This window comes from Syngnathus typhle, linkage group LG22, assembly GCF_033458585.1.
Source record: "Syngnathus typhle isolate RoL2023-S1 ecotype Sweden linkage group LG22, RoL_Styp_1.0, whole genome shotgun sequence".
Classification (NCBI taxonomy): Eukaryota; Metazoa; Chordata; class Actinopteri; order Syngnathiformes; family Syngnathidae; genus Syngnathus; species Syngnathus typhle.
This window is the reverse complement of record NC_083759.1, coordinates 6,602,135-6,623,394: the sequence shown is the minus strand read 5'-3', so window position 1 is coordinate 6,623,394 and position 21,260 is coordinate 6,602,135. Positions and strand designations below refer to the sequence as shown.

Sequence of the window (21,260 nt, the reverse complement as noted above, 5' to 3'; positions counted from 1 at the left end):
AGGTAGATAAGAAGACGAGGGCATTTGTTAAGCTGCCGCATCTCCCACCAGTCAACATGAGCCGCACGCTCGGTTTTCACTTCAAAGACTTCACATCCATCCACCTGCATGTGCACACCCGTGCGCACATGCACTCCTTTTGAATCTGTGGTCCACATTCAAGTTAATGATCTGTGTAAACGTGTGCCACAGGTGGTACGCCGCCCCGATACGTTTGTCATCAGCCTTTTTTCTGACGGCGTGGGTGAGGAGGGAGGAAAGGGGAAGAGAGGCTAAATACTCGCCCCCACGTTGCCAGATGGGAGGTGTTTAAAAAAAAAAAAGTCCGCCTGCGGTTGTTCTCGCTCGCCAACGCAAAACTGTGTCGCGCGGAAATTGGAAATAATCCATGCCGGGCGCCAACCGTTGCGGTCGTAAATGTTTTATAAACCGCATAGGCCACATTTTAAGTGTGAAAATAAGTTAAGCAAGGCTCAGACGTAAAACCATTGTCATGAGAAATGTTTTCACATGGACCCACCTTTTCAATAAAATATAAAACTATATGTAAATAAAAGTCAAAACAACAAAAAGTGACAATACGTTTAACTATTTTGAATCTGAGTCTGTTGACATTCTTATCAGTCAAAAATAATTATTTTGAATTTGTAACCAAAAGGTGTGTCGTGCCACGGACAGTCCCGGAAATTAACTGACAATAACAATTAAATCATCCATATGCTGACTCTGCAGTTTTACTCCCGCTAACCAAACTAAGACTTTCAAACAAGTTGCCAAGACATTACTTTTAAAACAGCAAAAGATTCATTCCGAAAAACTGAAAAAGGATCAAACCAAAGCTTTGACAATAAGTAACAATGCAGATGTTTGACTACAAGCGGAAGGGGCACGGTGACCACCCAGCCGTAAAAGGAAAAAGAGTAGGCGTCGCCGTGAGGGATGCGTTTGATCCGTTAGCGTGCGTCGGAGGCCGGCTGGGTAATTTGAGCAAAATGTGTTATTAAAGACACCCGACACCCTTGGCTGCACGACTACTATTGTTCACACGCACCTTTCTTTTCTTACACCCCTTCCCATCCCTGCCGGTGGCATCTGCTCCACACTATTCGGCCCTCATGGTATGCACATGCACAAAGACCAAAAAAAAAGGAGCGTGTTGGATTATTTCCAGGTGGCAGTTTGAGTGAGGGCATTAATCAAGCGGACAGATCTTCCTGTCAGAGACACATTAAGTGCACGTGCATGTTCACTACTGCTACACCTGCACACTGACTGACACGGAGGAAAGTTACTTGCTTACTTGAGGAGCAAGCAAAAACGTTCATTTGAAGACAAGCCGAGACGAAAGCCATCCCAACTCATTACTTTGTTTGAATCGACCTTGATTTGGATCCACGTTTGGTCTCCGACACCTCCTGTGTTTCCTCAGCTAAAGAGTGGAAATTACCTCCAAACACGCTTAACATCCCACCTATGTCGCTGCTTTCATGACCCACCGCTAAGTAAGTTTACATCGGCGGGGATGCCGCATTCCTGCCAGACTAAATCAACAGGGCGGACGACTGACCTTTTCCCTCCCCTCGTGGCGTAAAACAGGTAAGGCCTTGTGCGTCACCGCGCTCGCTCACATCATTACGGGCCGAAAACAAACATCCAAGAGGCTGCGCACGCTTTTATACGCCCTCGTCGCGGGGGGAAAGGGAGTTTTGGAATTTTGTGTAAAAGTGTAAGCGGGGTTTCAAACAATTCAGTATTGGACTCCAGTTACTTAAATCCATGTTTGATAAACAATTTTGGACATGTTACGTCTCCTGTGCATACATTTTAAAATGTCCACCATTTGTTTACAAGTGAATTCCGATTTATTATGAGTGCACACAATCATTTTGACTCTTCGCTCCTAGTGGTTCAAATCTAGTGCCGAGCAGTTAATTGTTTACTGTTCATAATCCTTCAAGCATAGTTACTTAAACTAAACTTGAAATGACACTAGCACAGCAGGTGCTAAATGCGGTTAGCTGAGACCGTAGGAAACCGCCCAATGCTTTGTTTTATGAACTTGATTAGAAAGGAGGTGTGAACTGCTCCCGCCTTTGTTGGCTTTGTTGACGCTTTGAAAGAACAGGAATCAGTAAGTCTGGGTTAGCATTAGCAGAGCTAGCAACGCTTTGAAAGAACAGTAATCATTAAGGCTGAATTAGCATTAGCAGAGCTAGCAAGGCGTTAACAGCATGTCGAACAGATTAACGCTTTATCGCCTCAATTGACTACCACATAATCAAAACGTTTTCTGAAATTATATTAGAAGAAATGAGTAATTAATTTGATAACAAATATCTGACGCCTTCTTTAATGACCACCTTTTATTATGTAGCAAGATCTGGAACGCAACTCTGGAGTTTGAGTCCTTTTAGCGAAATAGCAAAAAGGTTATTTTAAATGACTTTTAAATGTTGTCTCATCATTAAAAACAGCTGACCAAAGATCAAAAAACTGTTGTCCCTGTCTTACTGGAATCACGATACCTTGTCACTCTGCTGGCAACACTACAAGACACAAAGCTATTACTTGTTTGCAGAGCCAAAATGGCATCACGCAGACACGCCTCAATTAGTCTGCGGGAATGACACAGATGATTAGAATATGTGCGACTAACAGGCACCAATAGCTCGTGCAGATCATAAACACACGTGTACACTTTTGGCAACGGAATTAACACACCGGTGGACCAAAAGAGCATTTATCCCGCCTCCCCCTTAAAAAATATATATATCGGGTAAACCAAAATGGTGAAAAAACACTTTTTAATGCAAATTATAAATTCTACCACCGCACTAAATTGTCGAAATTTAAGATGAGTATCATGGATATGGTCTAACAGCTTTTCACACATTACATCAAGGGTGCCATTCAAGCAACAGAAGCCATCTTGTGTAAGTTACCGCCTTCAGATATTTGGCTCTCTTTTTTCTTTTGATCCCTTTGATTGAGAACCATCCGTGAGGATAATTGCCCCCGTGACTTAATTATCTATTTGTAATGAAGTTTGTAATAGGGCCATTATATGTTCTGCAGACAGGGACTGGCACTTAGTGGCTGCCACATGAGTCGAGGACTTTTGTGACGGCTCCGCCAAGCCAAAAAATGGATTTTGGGCAATTAAATGCGGAGGTGACGCCAAGACAAATGTTCACGGTGATGGGGAATATTTTGCCAGCGTCGTCTTTCTGCGGGAATGCACCGGCGGCTCAAATTAAAAGTTTCCGTGACGGCAGCAATGTGGCGCTACGGCAAACAAAATAAAGATTTTTGCGACTTGCGTTCTGGGCAAAAAAAAACAAAAAAAGCTGACGCCACACACACATAAAAAAACTCTCTACCACCCCAAAAAAATGGCTCCAGCAGGAACTAGTTGAGAAAACACCGCGGACGTCTCGGATCTCACACACGGGATTTAAGTCGACTGATGATGGAAAAGATGATTAATCCTTAGTGCTCTCAAAATACACATAGCAATTTACATGTCCAATGTTAGCTAAGTTGGTGCTTCTCAAACTGTGGTCCGTGGGCAAGACATTGGGGGTCTGCAAAATAAATTGCAGTAGATCGTTGGGGGCCAATTAAACAAACCAATCCTGACAAACTATGAGCCAATTAAAAGCTCTGAAATGATTGTGACAAATCATAAATCAGGTTAAAATATGCTTTTCTTCACTTGTTGAATATCATACTGTGGTTATTCTCGAAAAAATACAACTTTAACTTCTTCCCACTAAATTATTAATTTGTTTTTGGAACATTATGATTTTTCTGAAAAATAGTCCAATGGTGTTAGGATTCTGGCTAAGCATTATTTTGTCTTTTTTTTTTTCCCCAGTTGTTTGGAACACCAATTGTGTGTTTTTCCCCTCATGATACATAATACTTGTTTTCATTTGAAAATTACAAACACAGGCCGATACTCCGGTGGTCCCGGCGACATACTGTGGCGGCGCTGACAGACTTAAGAGCCAGATGATCATAAAACGGCGCCGGAGGCGACATCAATCAGCGAGACGCCGTGAGAATCGATAGGCGATCAACCGGCCGGACTGAATAGCACCTTGGCCGCCGCCTCCATCCTTCCCCCTTCGCACCTGAGCATCATCCTGCTTTCAATTTCCTGCCACGCTCGCTCCCCGCGGGTGAGAGGTTAACGCGGTAATAGACCTCAGTGATTGGTGGAAGACGCTGGGGCGCATTAAGAAGCCCCGGCGCTGCTTCTGTGGAGAGGCCCGCAGCAGATGTGTGCGGGGAGCTTTGAGACTTCTGACAAACATCTTGCAGATATTTGATTTGGACTCAGCCGCTCAGGATACGGAGCGAGTAGAGACATTGGCTTGTAAATGTTTGTTTAAAACTCGAGCGCTCATGCACTACTTATTTGCCCGACTGGGCTGGTTATCTCAAGACGCTCAAGTCCATAAAAATAACAACAAAAAGTGAAATGAAAATTTCAATACTACTGTTAAAAAACAGTTGATTTAAATCTTTCCAAATTAATTCTGAAATTAGAAGACGATACATCCATCTGTACATTATAAAAGCTTCTGCATCCATGCAAAAAATGCTATATCAGCAAAACAAGCAACCATAAGTTACAGTGCAAGTCTGAAAATCATTAGGCTACTGTTTAAAGCTCATCCTAATCTTCCAAAAAGAATCCGGGGACTTTCCATGAATTTCCACAGCATTTACGTTTCACATTGAGCTAGTTGTGTCAAGACGCCACCATTGTGCAAAAAAGACCACAACAAAAAGGGAGACCATGAATTACAGCGCACGGACGACTGAAAATCATAAAGCTACTAACTGTTAAGAGAAGATAGCGAGCTTTCACAAAGAAGGTCACGTAGTTCCACAACATTTTCCTTTTGTGTAACAAGACCAAAGCAAAAACAACTTCAGCAACATTGAGCATTTTTTTGTATCTCTTAATATGTGTGCCTTAGTATTTTACTTTATTTACAACATAACTAACTCAGTTTTAAGTATCAATTGCCATTTGATCCCGAATTAGTGTTGCATCTGCGAGAATTACCATCAAAATTTAATCTGCGTCAATATTTATGATCAGTTGTGTTAAATTAGATTTTGGGTTCTGTCTCATGGGCATTCTTTTAAAAAAGTGGTTTTGTACTGAAAATAGAAACTAAATTGAAGTGAAGTGAAGTGAACAATGCATGCTGCCAAAATTTGTTTCCTGAAACTCCAGGTATGTCCAAGTCTTAAAACAAAACAAACAAACAAAAACATGAAATGTTTCTTTAATAAAGTAGCCAAAGGTTGACCCAAGTTTAATCCAGTCACTGCATTTGGTGGTCAAACTTTGGGGGGGAAAAATCCAGTAGGAATCAATTTTTAATCCACCATAGTCTCTTACTGTTGCCAAAATTTGGCAGCTGGAACTTGAGCTTGGTTGCCTCAAAATGTAGATCCTACTTAATATGAAGAAGCTTTGCAATTGGAATAAAGGCAAATTATTATTGTTTTTATCATATCTGAACGTCACTGTTTGGCAAAATGCAAAAACCCATCTTGCTGTGTTTAAATTAGATATGCAGGATGAATAGAGTACAAAGCAAAAGAAAGTCATTTTGATAGGACTCGATATTTTGTCTTTTGTATTATGCGCCAAAATGTGCTTCCTGAAACTCAATCTTTGTCACCTAAAAAGGATTCCGACTATGATGGAAATATAGACTCCAAGAGGAAGATCAAAAACGCAGGCTGACTGCATAGTGCAAATCAAAGGCACTTCAACGAGAACATGGCAATTATTTGATGGTTTTGCGGTTTCATGGTGTGCCAAAATCATTATTAAACTTAGTGCAGTTGTCGCGATTGCCAAAATTTGGTACCTGAAATTTGAGCTTTTGTTGAAGATTCTCATTGCGCTGTAGAAGCTTTTGAGGTGTGCGGTGTCAGATAGGTTAAGTGTGATTGAACAAGGTTCTAATTGATGACCATCCGGGATGCTTGACTCCCTCGCATCCAAACACCTGACCCCGAGAAAAAGACCCCGGCAGCATGTAAGGAATCAAAGCGGTACTCACCCCAGTAGAAGTTCTGCTGGCATGGTGTGACGGTACTGAAGAGGCTGTTTGACGCCATGCCGGAACCAGCTCTCGCTCCTCGGCGGTTTCCGTGAACCTTGACACGTCCTAAACCATGTCACGGGGGGAGGAGAACAGGGGGTGAAAAAATAAATTCGGGAAGCCGCGAGACATGCCTTTACGTATCAACTATTCGGATGACCACAAGGAAGAAGCCGGCGTTGGTTTTTATGGAGGAGGGAAAAAAAAAATCGGATGGTGCGGCGTTCTTACCCGCTTAGCGCCGTCCTTGTGACTGGTGCTGCTGGCCCGCGACCATTAACCATTGACGCTCCGGCCACGCCAAGCCCCGAGCTGCGCGTCTGTGGTTCTGTGGTTGTTTTGGAGGAGCACCTCGCGCAAAAACCCCAAAACGGCACCAGCGGCTTTAAAAACTGCTTTTCCTGCCCTCCACGCGCCGTCACTGGAGAGCCTCGTTCACGTGCTCCCGCGACGTCACCACGGCGGTGGGCCGGACCCTCATTGTGGTTTCCCTCTCTCCTCCCTTCCCTCCTCCCTCTCGCGTGGTTCAGCTGCGCTTCCAGGCTCGAAGGCACCCATCTCCCCCATGTGTCACTCCCGCTTTCTCCCTTCCAAAGCTGCTTTCTGAGATCCGGAGAGGTCGTGAGGAGCGACTTCCCAGCGGTGAAGTTGTCAGAATATCTCTGCAGGAAAAAAGGGCTGTGCAATCTTCTGTCACCATGTGCTTTTGAGACGTCACGTCAGGTGCGAGCAGAAGCCACAAGGGGAATGTGAAGAATGAAGGCGAGAAAGTCAACTGGAGTCGCCAACTTGCTGGTGACACAGCAGAAAAAACCAAAAGGGAGGATTTGATGCCAGAGCGCAATAAACACTTTTCCAAAATAATTTGTTATACACAATACTTTTGCTCACATGAAGTATCATCCATTATTTGACGGTAAAGCCAAACCTTTCTGTTCAAATAAATTCAATTCCAATCCTTTTGGTGGGCTCATTTACACAATGATTATATATTTTGACAGATCTCCTCCAGGTATCAGGTTTTATGATGAGGTTTGTACCATTATCAAGTATTTAAATCCCCCGCTTAAATCAATAAAATCCATATTTATGAGCTATGAAATCTTATATGGTTGTTTGTATGATTGATGTCGGTGAGGCCCAATTAGTCGTGATTAAACACGTTTTAATAGCTTCCATGTGTGTGTGCTTTAGGACAATAAAGAATAATGACGTTAAATCCGAGCCGCCGGGCAGTTCCTCACGTCTTCGCCACTTACCGTATTTCTGCGCGGTGAAGAATTTACCTTGGCGCTGGGCGCTCAGTAAATATTTGCCATCTAAAACAAGAACATGCCTCCCGGGTCACAGCGCCGGCTCGGGATTGGCCGTCGCCGCGCGGCTGTTGGCGGCAGGCAAACACGCCCCGGGCATCGACGAGACGCACGCCGGCTATTTCCACTCTGAGATTTAATGCGTGGTGTCAGCCGTGGCGTTTACCTTTCCCGCTAAAAATATCTTCGCTGTATTTTCTGGATATTTGGAAACGTTATCCTTTCGAATAACAACTTTTAGCACCGCGCGCCAAAACGATCGGATGCCCCGCTGTCAGAAGCGTTAAAGGTGCGGGACGGACGAGCGCGGCAAATTACTGGCAATATGGCAGGAGTGTAATTTGGGCGTCACGACCCTGCCTGGCTAAAAGACGGAATGAAAAATGAATCAGAAAAGCGACTGTGTTTGGAATGGCTTTAAAGTGTAATTGCAGAACTACAAAGCTAATTTTGATGATCAGTAAAAAATCTGTGAAATACAGTACGTATAAAAAAAAAAAATCTCCATATATATTTTGCCAAAGTCTTTCTACACTCACCTCCATCCCGCCAAACCTCAACCATGGAGGTTGAGCACCACCGATCCAAGATATGATCCAGGGGGCGGGTCCATGCCAAATCAGGCTTCTGCTTTTGTTTTTCGGGCTGCGGAGGCAAAAAAACAAAAGCGAACGTCCTTGATTGGAGGGGATTTGAGACGATTACGCCGTAAGAGGAGCTGAGCGAGTCACGCAAGAGCGCATTTGCGACGACGTCTGGAAAACCCGGTGTTTTGGCGGATTGAACGTTTTTCTAAATCGTTGCTGGATGTAAACAGGGCATGCTATTGGGGTGGTGGTTGGAGGATGGGAGTCCTGCTGTGTCAAGACAATTTTTGACAGCTGTGTTCATGTGAAAGGCCGGAATACGATACCGAATCTCGTAAGATTTTCTCCTCCGGTGGCCGAATACGCCGACGAATTGAAGATGAAGAGCTTGGCCGCGCCGTGAGTTCTGGTCTGGGTTCTGGAAGGCCCACCCGGCGGCTCTACCACTCGAGACCACACATGCAAGCACCTTCAATGTTGTTATCACAAGCCCTCACAGAAACATAATCGAGGTTTCACGTGTTGCTGAAAATGACACGCGCTCGCTACGGTTTCCTTCAGCTTGTTTTTATTTCTGGAAAAGTGTGAGTGGATAATGATGGTCAATGTGGAAGTGAGGGCAGGGAAACAAAATCTGCAAAATTTTTTTGATGAAGATCTGATTTACTGGTCCGCTTTAAGTGTCTGAAGTGCAAAGTCAGCACACATAATAACACGCCGTCGCCGTGATGATGCAAGCCCCAACACAAGTCACATGACGCCGAGTTTCATAAACAGAAATTGTGTCACCGGGAAAGTGTGGGGACGACGCACGAGGCCCGTGACTCAGTCAGCGCGGGGCACGCCGGGCAACCTCAGTGATCTTACACATAAGTGGTCCATTATGCCGCAGTCTGTTTATTTGCCGGCGAGAACAAAGCCAGCCTGATGGCAGCGAGCGGCTCCCGTTGGAGAAGCGAGCCAATGTGAGGGTGGCCCGTGTGGCAGCGACAATGGGGCAAACAAAAGCCTCCGCTGTCTTCTTTTTGTGACGGATAATTGCTCGCCTCACATGATTTCACAATGCCGTGACTCCGAGCCCGGGCCTTCTCAAGCTGAATTTAAGACATTGTGGACAAGAGGCTGCTTTTCTTCTTCAATGTGGAATTAAAAAAAAAGGGGGAGGAAGATCCAAGCACTGATGGATGACAGAATACAGGCGGGAAAAGAGGATAGCTTCCCAGTGACTAAATTATGGCCTATATTGTCTTTTGATTATCATTTAAAAAAAGAAAAAAGAAAAAAAAGAAAAGGTTACCTTCTATTTTCTTTAATTTTCTTTTCTTTAAAATGCAATGGCTTGTGCTTCACAGCAAATGTACTTTTTGTATAATTTTAAGAGAAGAAATTACTGGAATAAGCTATTGGTGACAATTTATACCATTTGAGTTTTATACAACTTTTACAAATATATCTTACATATTGCTCCAATGACAACATCACAACTTCCTCTAAAGTAAAAAAAAAAAAAAAAAAAAAGGGTGACTTACGTTGCCATCTCATGAGTGGACAGTCTTCTGTCTTTAATTCCTGAAATGAAACAGAAATCAAGCATTAGGCTTTGCTCTCGTATTCCGGTCCCACGCTGGAGTACGATGAAGCACAGTAGCAGCAGCCTATAAATGCAATTAAGTGGCGTTAATTCAATTATAAGCAACAAACTGCGTCGTCCCCACTGGTATCCTAATTGAATTATAGCCGTAAAGCTCCAAAAGCCATCCGTCAAAATGCTTTTGGACTTTTTGGTGTCCGCAAATGCTAATTGATGAGCGTTGATCCATTCAGACTGATCCTAAACGTGGAAAGTGTGAGTCACCGCAGAGAAATAAAACGAAGATGTTTGCTGCTTGTGGTGGCAACGCATTCAAAACAAAAATCATTCATCCATCAAACCTTGGGTTGCCAGATGCAGTCAAAGCAGCCCTCGTTTGACGCTAAAACCGATTAGCCACACCGGAGGAAAACAATGACACACAGGCTTTTTGTCAACACCAGGCGAGCATCCGAGCCATTTCAATAAGACATCGGAAGCCCACTCCTCTGTTGCGAAGCGCCCAGAAAACCTTTGGGGGGGGACAAAGGCCCTAAATGCCTCTCATACCTCGGCTGCCGCGCCATTATCATACAACTCGCGGATGCGCATTTTATGAACTGCTTTCCGCACATTCCAGCCCAGATGAAATGCCGGAATGCTCGGCACGATGCTAATTTGAAGACGGAATAAATCTATAAATCTGAGTTGTGTTTCTTTGCCCCGCGGACACGCAGCCATGATAATTACGGGTTGACTTTACAGACGTTCAGACGTCTCTCATCAGCGCCGCTAATAGCATAAGCAGCAGGCGGCTACGTGCTTACTCACCGTCTCGCGGTTACGGGGTGAGCGGAGGTAAACGGTAACGTTGATATCATTAGAAGTGGCCGTGGCTCCGATTGCATCTTGTTATGACACAGACTCGCCGTGCGGTTGAAAAGTCACTCTGTTTATCTGTTTGTGTGTTGCACAGAGGCAAGAGGTAAGCAGAGCTGCATTGAAATCTCTGTTACATAACGCTCTACGCCTTGATGTCCAAATGGGAGCAAAGAAAGCTGGCTTTCATTAGTAGCCGGCACCGTACCGAGCCTGGCTTCTGAAAACATGGTAGCGCCTTGCACACAAGCAATGTGCGCACACACACGCACGGCAACACACACAAACACAGTGCAGTGTGAGAGCGGGGCGCCGCTGCCTGATTGCTGAAAGGGAGCGTGGCTCTTCTCCAAGCAAGACCACTTCGGGGAGTCCACACACACAATCGTACTCTCTCGGTCACACTCGCATTCAATCATATTCTCTCAGCCTCCCGCACGTACGTGTATACAATCACGCACGCAAGCCGGCTTTCCAGTTGTCGGCGTGACGGGGTTACCTCTGGGGCCCGGGGCTGCATAAACACACCCGTGACCCAAGACAAACTTTCACAATTCCGCCAGGTGTGCAAACAGCGGGCTGCGAAAATACCCGGAAAAAAGGTCTGACCGTGCAAAAACAATACAAGTGGCTCTGATGAACTCCGGCGAATGCAAAGTGACAGTGTGAGAGGCGGCGGGAACGATGGAGAGCGGAAGGAAGCCTGTGATATTGGCGGATTCCATTTTTTTTTTTGGTCCCATAGAAAATCTTTCTATTATTCAAATACGATCCCACTCTCGATCCAAAACCAGATAAAAAGTTGCCATGAAGGTGATTGACTTAAACTGAGTTTGTGGCCATTTTTTGTACGCACAAAGAAAAAGGCTTTTGGATATCGATGACGGACATGGACAACCCGCCGCCTGTTCTTGATTACTCAGACATGCCGATGAGTCTCCGCTTTCACGGCCCTCACGTCGCTTTCATCTGCCAGCGTAGTCATCGCGAAGCCCGCTTAAGTGATAGCACGTTGTTCCTAGTGGGGCGTCGGCCTCCCTTGGCAGCGCACCAGCCTCCAAAAAGGCGGGCGACCATCGTGACCAGATCGGGATTAGCGATAGTTTACGTCCCAGCTGTTGTGATGGTAAACCGTTCTGAGAAACTGTGTCGTTTGGCGCAAAGTCGTGAGTCACAATTGCAAAGCGCCAGCATCTGTGATCATCCGTCTTTCTCTTCCCTCCGGCCCGAGAGGAAACATCTTGTGAATTTCCCCGGGAGCTGTTTGCCTTTTGTCAAATTGTTGCTATTAACGCCACGCTGTAAAGTCAAACCTGTCAGAGCGTCTGACAGTAATTAGCATCGACTTTACAGACTGAGGGGGAGTCAAGCTTCTCCGAGAAAGTCGGTGGCGAGGCTTCTGATGTTTGGTAGATTTTGAAAACCGAATGGTTACATTCAGCAATGTATGAAAATTATTCAATAGGATTATTTGGAGAAAACCATCATTTGCATCCTGGCGTAACTTAAGACGAGCCCTCTGGAAACATGTGCAGTATCCAAAAGGACAACGCTAGTCCAGAACATTTCATCAAAGCTTTCGACGCAGAGGAAAATAAACCAAGACAAATATTAGTTCTCGGTCTGTGATTCTTGACGTTAACGGTGATGTATGAAGTGCGACGTATATGCTTTATAAATGTCTCTCAAAATACGGCAGAGAATCCCAGGAAGTTAACTAATTCCTTCTGTATATTCCCACAAATGTAAAAATAAAATCCTGTGTATTGCATCTTTACTACTCCCGCTCTTTAAGTAAGGCAAAAAGTAATACATCTATGCTAGGCAGGACCGTTGCAAATCCAACACGCGTTTGAAATTATGTGCTAATTGCCCTCCGGAAGCTTCCGCCATCTTAACACTTTCATGTCCCTGTAGTGAATAGCGGCATCTGGTCGTCTCCGCAATGTCCCGTCGGCCGGTCTTGATCTCCGGCAAGAAGACCACCAAGCTTTTGGCTCCTGAGCCCACTCTCTCGCTCCCTCTTCCTCTCGTGTCCATTAAATCATCTCGCCCCGCTCCCATCTCAATATAGCCGTGTATTTTCAAACTAAGCCAAATATTTGATTTATGCATACTGTAGGTGCAGCGCGGCTGGGCTGTAGCCAAAAACACCATTATCAAAACGCCCCGTGAAAGGGGAACATTCATGGTTTGAGGGACGCACATGCGGCATTTATTTGGTAGCTTCTGATAAGCTACAACTAAAGTCTCAAAACAAGTACGACAGCTGCAAATCATAAGTCCAGTATGTAATTTCATTATTTGGACAATGTGAACCTTTTGGAACTACAGTAAACAGCACACCAACTATATGCTGAAATATGCACCTAGCCACATTTTTTTTTTTTTTAGTCTTTCTGGGCTTGGGCTTATTCCAAATTCTATGCCGCTTAAAGAGACCCAAGACGTCAAAACTAGCAGCAGTTAGCACATGCATGGCAGGCTGTACAGTATGCCGCCTTGAAATAAAATCCTCTCTGGCAATCTCATAACTGTTAAATGTTACACGTGTCTGTTGGGCCTCACATAAAAAGTCTCAGATGACCCGACCACCCTCGGCCTTGGTCTCTCCTTTACGGATTGATATATTACGTTGTTCCACCGCTTACTTGTACGGGCTTTAATAAAATCTCCAGTTTGTAGTATCGAGCATCCAGTGTGGCTCGTATAAAAAGTCAATAGAGCTTATGTAGTTCTTTCCTGCCTGTTTTGTACCCCTCCACCTCATCTCTTCCTGTTTGGAGTTTTCTCTTGTATGAGGATTAATGCACCTAACATATGGTCACCATCCGCTGGTGGATTTCCTCATAATGGAGGCGGGACAGTGTAGGCGAATTACCATCTTTGATCCGAGGCATAAACCCTCACATGGGTTTATTATTGCGCGTCCTCGGCGAAATGTGGAGGAACTTCAATTCTGGAAGTCATTTTGGGCTTGAGGGCTTTAAGCCTGGGTGTAAGCCCATTGTCTTTGCGGACGCTGGGAAGGATTGCAGGCTTCTGTGCTGGCAGTGGGTTGCGTTTCTTTTGCCACTTGGGCCTTGTTAACACTGCCAGCCCTAAATCCAATTTCCAATGTCTGTGGATTGAATCCGGCTTGATTTTATGAAGTATAAACAGTAACGATTCCGATCTGAGCATGAGCAAATAACTGTAGAGCTTCAACTTCAGAGTTGATTGATACTTGACACTTCAGAGATTCCTTGCGGTTGCCCGACTACTTTTAGTACGTTGATTTTACGTATTCCAGATATCTGCACGAAATAGGAATTAAGCTCTATGACCCGGCGTGTAAATCTATCGTTTGGCCTGTTGGGTGACGTCTCGAAATGGCCTCCAGATTTGCAACTTTCATCCCCCCATTCGAATATTACTCAGCCTCAATTATGGCGACAGTTGACGAGGCGACGACCCACGCACATCGACAACGCCGAGGCGTCTGCCGATTGACTGATGTTGCACTTTTTGAGCGGCCTGTGAACTTGGCGCTGGCAACCGACAGCCGCCCCGCCCCTGGCTTGGGAGTGTCACCGTGGCCATCGCAAGACACCTCAGCGGTAATAAGGAGTATCCGTCAGGTTCCCGCTCCAGTGACTTGTTAAGGCGCCACATAGCCACCAGTGTACATCGCACACCTCAACGCCGCCTACACACACGTGGAAGCAGTCAGCGGACACCGAGCTGAGCCCGGTCTTAAGTCGGGACGCGGAAGGGCTTTGAATGGATGATCTGTTTACGGAGCAGAAGAAAGGCAGGCTATCGGGTTGCCTGATCTGGAACGCATTGATGTCGACGACGCTAGTTTGTCAGATGAAAGTGCCAACGTTTTGATACGCAGCAGATGACTTGTGGGAGCCATACAAGCTCTTTGACAACTGAGAAGCAGATCTGTGAGAAATCTTCAAGATTTAAAATGTATCATCATGCAAAACTTTGTATTTTGTCAGATTGATTACAACCTATCATAGATTTTGTCTACCTGTCCAATAGCCTAATTGAAGAAACCTATGAATTCGTTTTCGGTGGGAAATTGGGTGAGCTCAACAAAAACAAACCAAATGAGCAATTTTAATTTAATTTACTTCTCCATCCTGCCGTTTCCTTATAAATTGGGGACATTCCTGTCTTTTACAACACGAGGGCGGGAAAACAGCTGCGAGAACAGCCTCTAAAAAAAAAAACATCGACTGTAAGTAAGCAAAGTTTCCCAAGAAATGGGCGGCAGCTGCCTTACGACTATTTTGTCCCTTTTTTTTTTAACAATTTTTTGTAATCAAACAGAAGTTAGGTTTTATTTTTAAAGTGTGTTTGTGTGCACTCAATGAGAAGTGCAGACCATATCCTGTTTTTGAAGGCCCGGCTGGTGTCTTTATGGCAAGCCGGGCATGTTTCGTCATACATTAAGGCAGAAGGATTCTTAAATGCTACCTGATGTTAGCGCCACTGGGATTTTTTTTTTCTCACTCTCTCTCTCAAGGCGTGCCTCAGAGAGCATGCACAACAATTTTGCCATTTACTGCGGTCACAAGATGGTGCGCTGCCGCTGTTATATTGGTTTGGAATGTACCATTCTATTTCGGACCAAGACCACTCGGTGGGTTGCGGGCCATGATGGTCACTGGCCCGCTCAACAACAGAGGCTGACGACTGGCTCGGAAGCGATGCCTCGAGCGCGGGAGGGACATTTTTGAGGCCAATGTGTCAACATTTCGACAAAGCAAAGAAATAATTATGAGTAACTGCTCACTCCACCATTGTGTTTTCTTTAAAAAAAATATAAAAAATCCATCAGCATAATGTTCTGTCGGAAATTCCATGTTTTGTTGTTTAAAAAAAGACAGAAAGAAAATATATATTTTGTTGAATTTCTTTGTACGTATCATCCTCTTTTCTTCAAAGAGTCCTTGTTCTGTCGTTCATCGCTGGTAATTACAGAGTCCGACGCCGTCGTTGAAATTGCGCCACAAACTGTCAGAAGCGCCACTCTTGAGAGTGAAGCAAAAATAAGCAACGTTTTGCCGCATAAATGTAACGACTGCCCGGCCGCAGCGGCACCGCGTTTATTTTCCCAGACGGGGAATCTCAGAATTAACTGACACACTTGAAAATATTTACGGAAAGGCCAACGTAGCAAAGTGAACATCAGAGAGTGGGCTGAACCGAAACGCACCACTCGTCGACGATTGTTGGCGTTTCAGAATGCTGAACAGCTGTCCGCCTACATTAAATAAAGACTCCCTGGTCTTGACAGATTCTTGCTTGCTGCTGGATTTTTACCGCTATTATGCTACAAAGATCTGCCGCCTGCCGATTCCGATTGCTGATATTCGGTTGAATATCTGTCTACTTACCCCGATAAAGTTTTTCATACGTGAGCTGCTTTTGATTTGACGCAAATAATGCGTTGCAGGCAAGCCAGCGAAGGCCCCCCCACCCCCGAGGGGCTGTGCGGTCTCAGGGTCCGCAGCTAAAGTTGAGCTTGAGGCTAACGGGCTTGAGTTTTACCAAACACGATACTATTCACGATAAGAGGTGTGGGATCAAGTCATAGCAGCAGTCTTGGATTTATAAGTTCAAGGCATTTCCAGGCAGTCTGACTTGGATCAACTTCTTCCATCATTCGATCATGTCCTGGCAAAACAATTAATCGCGATTAAAGAATTAACAAGCAGCACAGCAACACGCAAAAGATGACGTGAGGGCTGTTGCAATAAAGTCAGAACGTCAACTACGGCTGATTTATTGCAAGTGGAAGGCTTTAATATGAGACACATGGTTTCAATAGATAGAGATTTGCAAGCGATGTAAAAGTGACTTATACAGGAGCTTGTCAAGGGAAGGAAAATGATAGAAGACATGAAGCAAGCATGTTTTGCATCTTATTTGGAGAATTGTTTGCTATTTGCCACATTGGGCTACAACCATGTTGGGAGATTGCTAGCCATTTCTAACATCATGCGAAACGCTTTGTAAAATGGCGAATTAAAAAGGCATAAAATGATGTGTAGCAGTAACAATTTCTCATGCCGTTATTTTTAGCACCATTGCGTAGAAATGAGTTTCCTTTGGATTGCATTAGCTTTGCTCTCTGGCCTGCTACGAGAAATCAAAAGGAAGGTTAAGTGGCAAAGTGGGAGGCTGGAGACACCATTTTCTTTTGAGCGTGAAGGACCGCGGAGGGCGAGCTTTGGGCGAGACTATGGGCCGAATGTTTTCCCTTGTTTTTTTGTGCCACAGAGTGTCCGACAGATCGACGGCCAGTCGGCTGGCTTTGGAAGACAGTTGTCTCTGTCGCTTCCTGAGCTGGACCCAAAACCTTTTGTGACTAAACAAATGGAATGAATTACACAACTGGAGTAAATTACCTCCTCCTTTTTTGGTATTACTTATGCCTTTATGTTAGGAACAGAGACTGAACGAGGAAGTTGTAAAAGTTCACTCCCGGACTTGTTTTTAACAGACTTGAAGGTTCAGGCATTTGGGCTTCTTTTAATAATCTCTCCCGGCGATACTATCAAAAATGACGGTGTCAAACGAGCTGCAGGCTGCCTTTGAGTTGGACTCTTACATCTGCTCTACTATATTCATTCCAGGCCCCGCTCACACAGGAGGTGAAATATCATTGTTCGGCTAAACATATAATTATTATTCGGGCAGAAAAGATGAAAATAGTCAAAGAGAAAAAAAGAAAAACACAGCCCGGAGTCAAAACAAGCACACACACATTTACAGGAAGAGTGACAAAGCATTGCAGAGGCAGAAAAAAAAAGTGGGTAAAACCACCTGGGAGGGTGAGGGGGAATAAAACGGCCTCAGTTATTATCAAGGGCGGAGCTCGGCCACAAGCGCATTACTCATCCGATAGTCACTTTATCCCAAGTGTCCCAATATACTTATATTTAGATCAATAATAAACATTGGGCGGCACCCACAGAAACTAACAGGATGAAATAGTTGATGGTCTACCGTTAAAGCCTGGTAAAAATTTCAGATGGTTATTTTGAACCGGCATTAGCCTCGACTGTTACATTGGTCGCACGGAATACTCGTTTCGGGATGCTGGTGGATAATTAAAAGAAGTTTTGGCCAAAGAGAAGAAGCTTGACAAGGAAGTGAGTGTATAAAAGAGCGGTGACAAAACAAGCAGGGAAAAAAAAAGTGACTTAAGACTACTGAGCGGTTGGGGTTAGAGGTCACGAACCCGACACGTGTAGCTACTTGACCCCGAGAGTGAAGAAGAAGGCGGGTCATGGAAGGCAGGGCTTTATTGTTGTGGTTTACGAGCTGCTCAAGCCAGAGCCGTTAGAAGCTCCTAAATCACACGCCGAGCTCACTTTTCCCAGCTGAGATCTTAAATCTCTAACGCCTCATCAATAATCATTGAAGAGAAAAAAAACAACAGCAGCATGTTCATTTGAAAGCAATTAGAGCTTGCACTGAATCAATAACTGACAAGTGACGGACAATTTCGTCGTAGTAGTCATGTTATTGATTATTTTGATGTTATATAGCTCCACAAAATTTGGTTTGTCCCATTGTGGCAACCAACCACGACGCACTAAAATTCACTTTGGCATCTCAATCAGCTAGCATATCACTAGCCGTGAACAGCGCTATCCAGAAATTGAGCAGCACTGTTTTTGTTGACCGTACGTCTAGTTTGCGGCCAAAATGATTTCAGCTTGTAATATCAAGCCGAGATGAGTAAATTGGGGCAGGGGGGGTTGCCTGTTAAAAAGTTATCAATCCAGAGAGGATGATGATGATGATAACCTCAAATGAATCCAGCGCTCTCCAGCACAGTTTATTAGTTTAGGCCAGGGGCCACTTGTAGGCTCGCCGAGTGGATCTTAATTGTACGCGCGCTCCTTAAGCACCGACCGCAGCAATAATAGACGGAATTATGCCATAAATTCCCTCCAGATGTGCACTCGCACCGGGCCCCGCTTCTCCAATTTGACGCTTCGCACACCCGCCATCTGCACACACACACACACACACGCACACACAGTTCCACGCGGACACATTGTGGCTTTTGTGAAGTGTTTGCATTGTCAGATTGTTTCCATACTGGGTGTTAGCATGCTGTGTTTCCTCACCGCCGCTGCAATTACAAGCGGTATTAGCTGATGAGTGTTTTGTTAACCTCCTAATAAGATGTCCTCCCGCCTATGCCGAGCTCACAGAGACGCCATTCAATAATAAGCAAGCCGCCTTTGAGTAGATCACAAAGGAAACGCCACCGGACAACCGTTGACAGCATTTCAAGATCCTCTTTCAGCACAAAAATCGGCACAAAATGTTCAACTTTGTTTTTCCTTTTTTGGCAGGGGGGGGGGGGGGTGGCTAATGGGGATATTAATGACAGCGCTTGAAGAGTGATGAGCGCGACCTTGGATAAAAAGGCAGAGGCAGCCAGCGGGGGGAATATAAGCGTCTATTTCTGGAGGATGAGGAAGAGCAAAGAGGAAAAGTGCGGTCAGACTTAATTATTATGTAGGCTGCAGCAGATACGTCACTCGGGACTTTTTCTGCTGCTTGCTCACAAAATGTTTCTAACGCCCGGTTGCCATGTACAATAAACACGTGTGCAAAACTACAATAAGTAATAAATACGAGTTACCTATCCTTTTATGCTACCACCATATTTGTATTTATACACAAGCAATTAAAGTCACGATATGTCCCATTTGAAGGAAGAATGGTAGTCGCCGTTGACAAGCTGAAGTTTAGCACCTCGTAACTGAGCCAGGCGCTCCCGCTTGTTGTGGTGGTGTCACGCGGCGATATTGAGTTTGCCAGGTGAGAAGCTGGCTCCACTAATCAGTAGCGGCAGAGTAATTTGCCCGCAGACATGTTCCAGAGCCTGACTTCACTAAAGTTTCTCTCAACCTGCTGCTGCTGCTGCCCCAGGTGGCTCAGACGCTTGAATGCCCCTCTTTACCTGCTCCCAACAACGAGAGATGAGGGTCAGAAAACAAGAAGAGGAAAGTGGACTGTGTTGAGTCCAGGTGCATGTGTTTGGCTAAAAAAAGGGGAGAGGGGGTTAACTTCTGGTAGCCTTTTCATCACCCGGAGTCTTTATCAAACCCCTGGGTCTTGTTTGCTCTGTTCTTGCTGGGGGGGGGTTGCCGTGTTAAATTATCCCGAGCGGTTGATGTGGAGAGGCTTCCTGTCATAGGGCCTGTTCCCTGGCGACAATAAAGTGGGGTTAAGTCCAAATGGACAAACGCGCGATTGAGGATAAGCCACAGTCTGAGTCGTTCAAGGACTTTTAAAAAAATCATAACTCCGAGGTCTAATTCAATCATTCGGCCCCCTCATCATCCTCTCCAAGCTACACACTACTCGGATATTTACCGCCTAGGCTTCAGAGGGGAGCAAATGAATTCAAAGCCATGGCGACTGGCGTAAAACATGACGACATTTCAAGGAAGGAATCACTTTCCGCAGCATGGCGTGAAAAAGATTCAAATCGGATTTTCCATTGACGATTTCATTGAGGCTATCAGCACTGACAAGATATTCCCAATTAATGGCTGTTTGTAGATCCCTGGCAAGGCAGTCTTGTTTTTGTTGACTCTACGGGAGGCTGCTAAATTTGTGAGGCCTCTGCGGCCTCCCGGGTGGTCGCGGTAAGTGCCAAAGATGCCGCTCTATGTTTAATCTCCGACATTTATTTGTTTGCTTTCTGAATGAAGACGCAAGGCAGAAAGCGGGATCGGTTCCAGTGTCTCGTCATTACAGGGTGAGTGTTCATCCAGCTAGACTGTGGTAACCCGATGTCCAGACGCCACCGGGGCAAACTCACCTTTGGCCCGTCGCGTCTGGCTTGCCAACGCGGCCAGACGGCTTTTAAAGCCGCAGTGACATCACATCGGCTAACGGCGCCTCGCATTAGTCCGGCTTTGTATCAACAGTTCTTAAAAAAAGGTAACCCTAAGACGACTTGTTCTATTTGCACAGTTGTCTCCAAGAACAGTTCCTGTATTTGTTCGCACATGTGAGCGCTCATTCTTCGTCTTCGGAGCATCGGCGAGGCCTCGGCGTGCCGGCCTGGCCTCATCTGGCAGTCATTACCTGCACACATGCTCCCGTCTGAAGGTTGATCCCCGGGGTTAAACAAATCCAGGCGACGAAGTGCAGTCCGCCAGGAATCAGGCCCTGCCGTGTAAGAGCCGCGCTACGACCCGGCGTTAGGCTACCAAATATGCTAAAGAACGCCAATCTGGGTTTGTTTCAGGCGATGGAATAACCGGTCATTGGAAAGATGCGACACGAGTCCTTTCTTCTGCAGTGACATTCCAGATTTAATGGTACCAGGCACCTCATCGCCAATTACGTGGTATGTAGGCCTTTTATGGCAAGATTCTGACAAACCGTCCCAAGGATTTAATTTTTATCCCGATCAAACAAGCCAGGATTCTGCTTATATTTATGATATTTCCTGTTTCTTACATCATCATGCGCCAATTGAATCTGACAGGGTAATTATTATTTCATCCCAATCCATAACGGGGGAGGCTCCAAACACAGACACAAGAGTGGTGGGGAAAAAGAATTTGGAAGCATTTGGCGACGGTTCAGTCATCTGAAAGACGGATCGAGAGAAGCGAAGGAAGGGGAGACGCTCGCAGATTGCGTTGCGGGTGTTCCCTTGATGTCCCCTGACAGGAACCAGATTGGGAGTTGCAAGCCGTCGACAAGTTGTGCTTTTTTTTTTTTTAATCCG

At 45.2% G+C, this 21,260-nt stretch overlaps 1 protein-coding gene across 3 annotated transcripts in view; it reads right to left on the bottom strand.

Moving 5' to 3' along the window:
* Nucleotides 1–10,629, bottom strand: part of runx2b (RUNX family transcription factor 2b) — a 32,209-nt gene extending 21,580 nt beyond the window's left edge. The window contains exons 1-5 of one of the 3 annotated variants that reach the window (XM_061270810.1): nucleotides 10,439–10,629; nucleotides 9,567–9,606; nucleotides 7,990–8,095; nucleotides 6,369–6,929; nucleotides 6,096–6,203 (exon numbers count right to left, since the gene is read on the bottom strand). In XM_061270810.1, coding sequence (XP_061126794.1) covers nucleotides 6,096–6,153 — 58 coding nt within the window. In that variant the 5' untranslated portion in view covers nucleotides 6,154–6,203; nucleotides 6,369–6,929; nucleotides 7,990–8,095; nucleotides 9,567–9,606; nucleotides 10,439–10,629. Of the gene's footprint in view, nucleotides 1–6,095; nucleotides 6,283–6,368; nucleotides 6,930–7,989; nucleotides 8,096–8,363; nucleotides 9,539–9,566; nucleotides 9,607–10,438 lie in introns of those variants that run through there. The other 2 variants (XM_061270809.1, XM_061270811.1) reach the window with 2 other exon arrangements.
* Nucleotides 10,630–21,260: the final 10,631 nt, after the last annotated feature.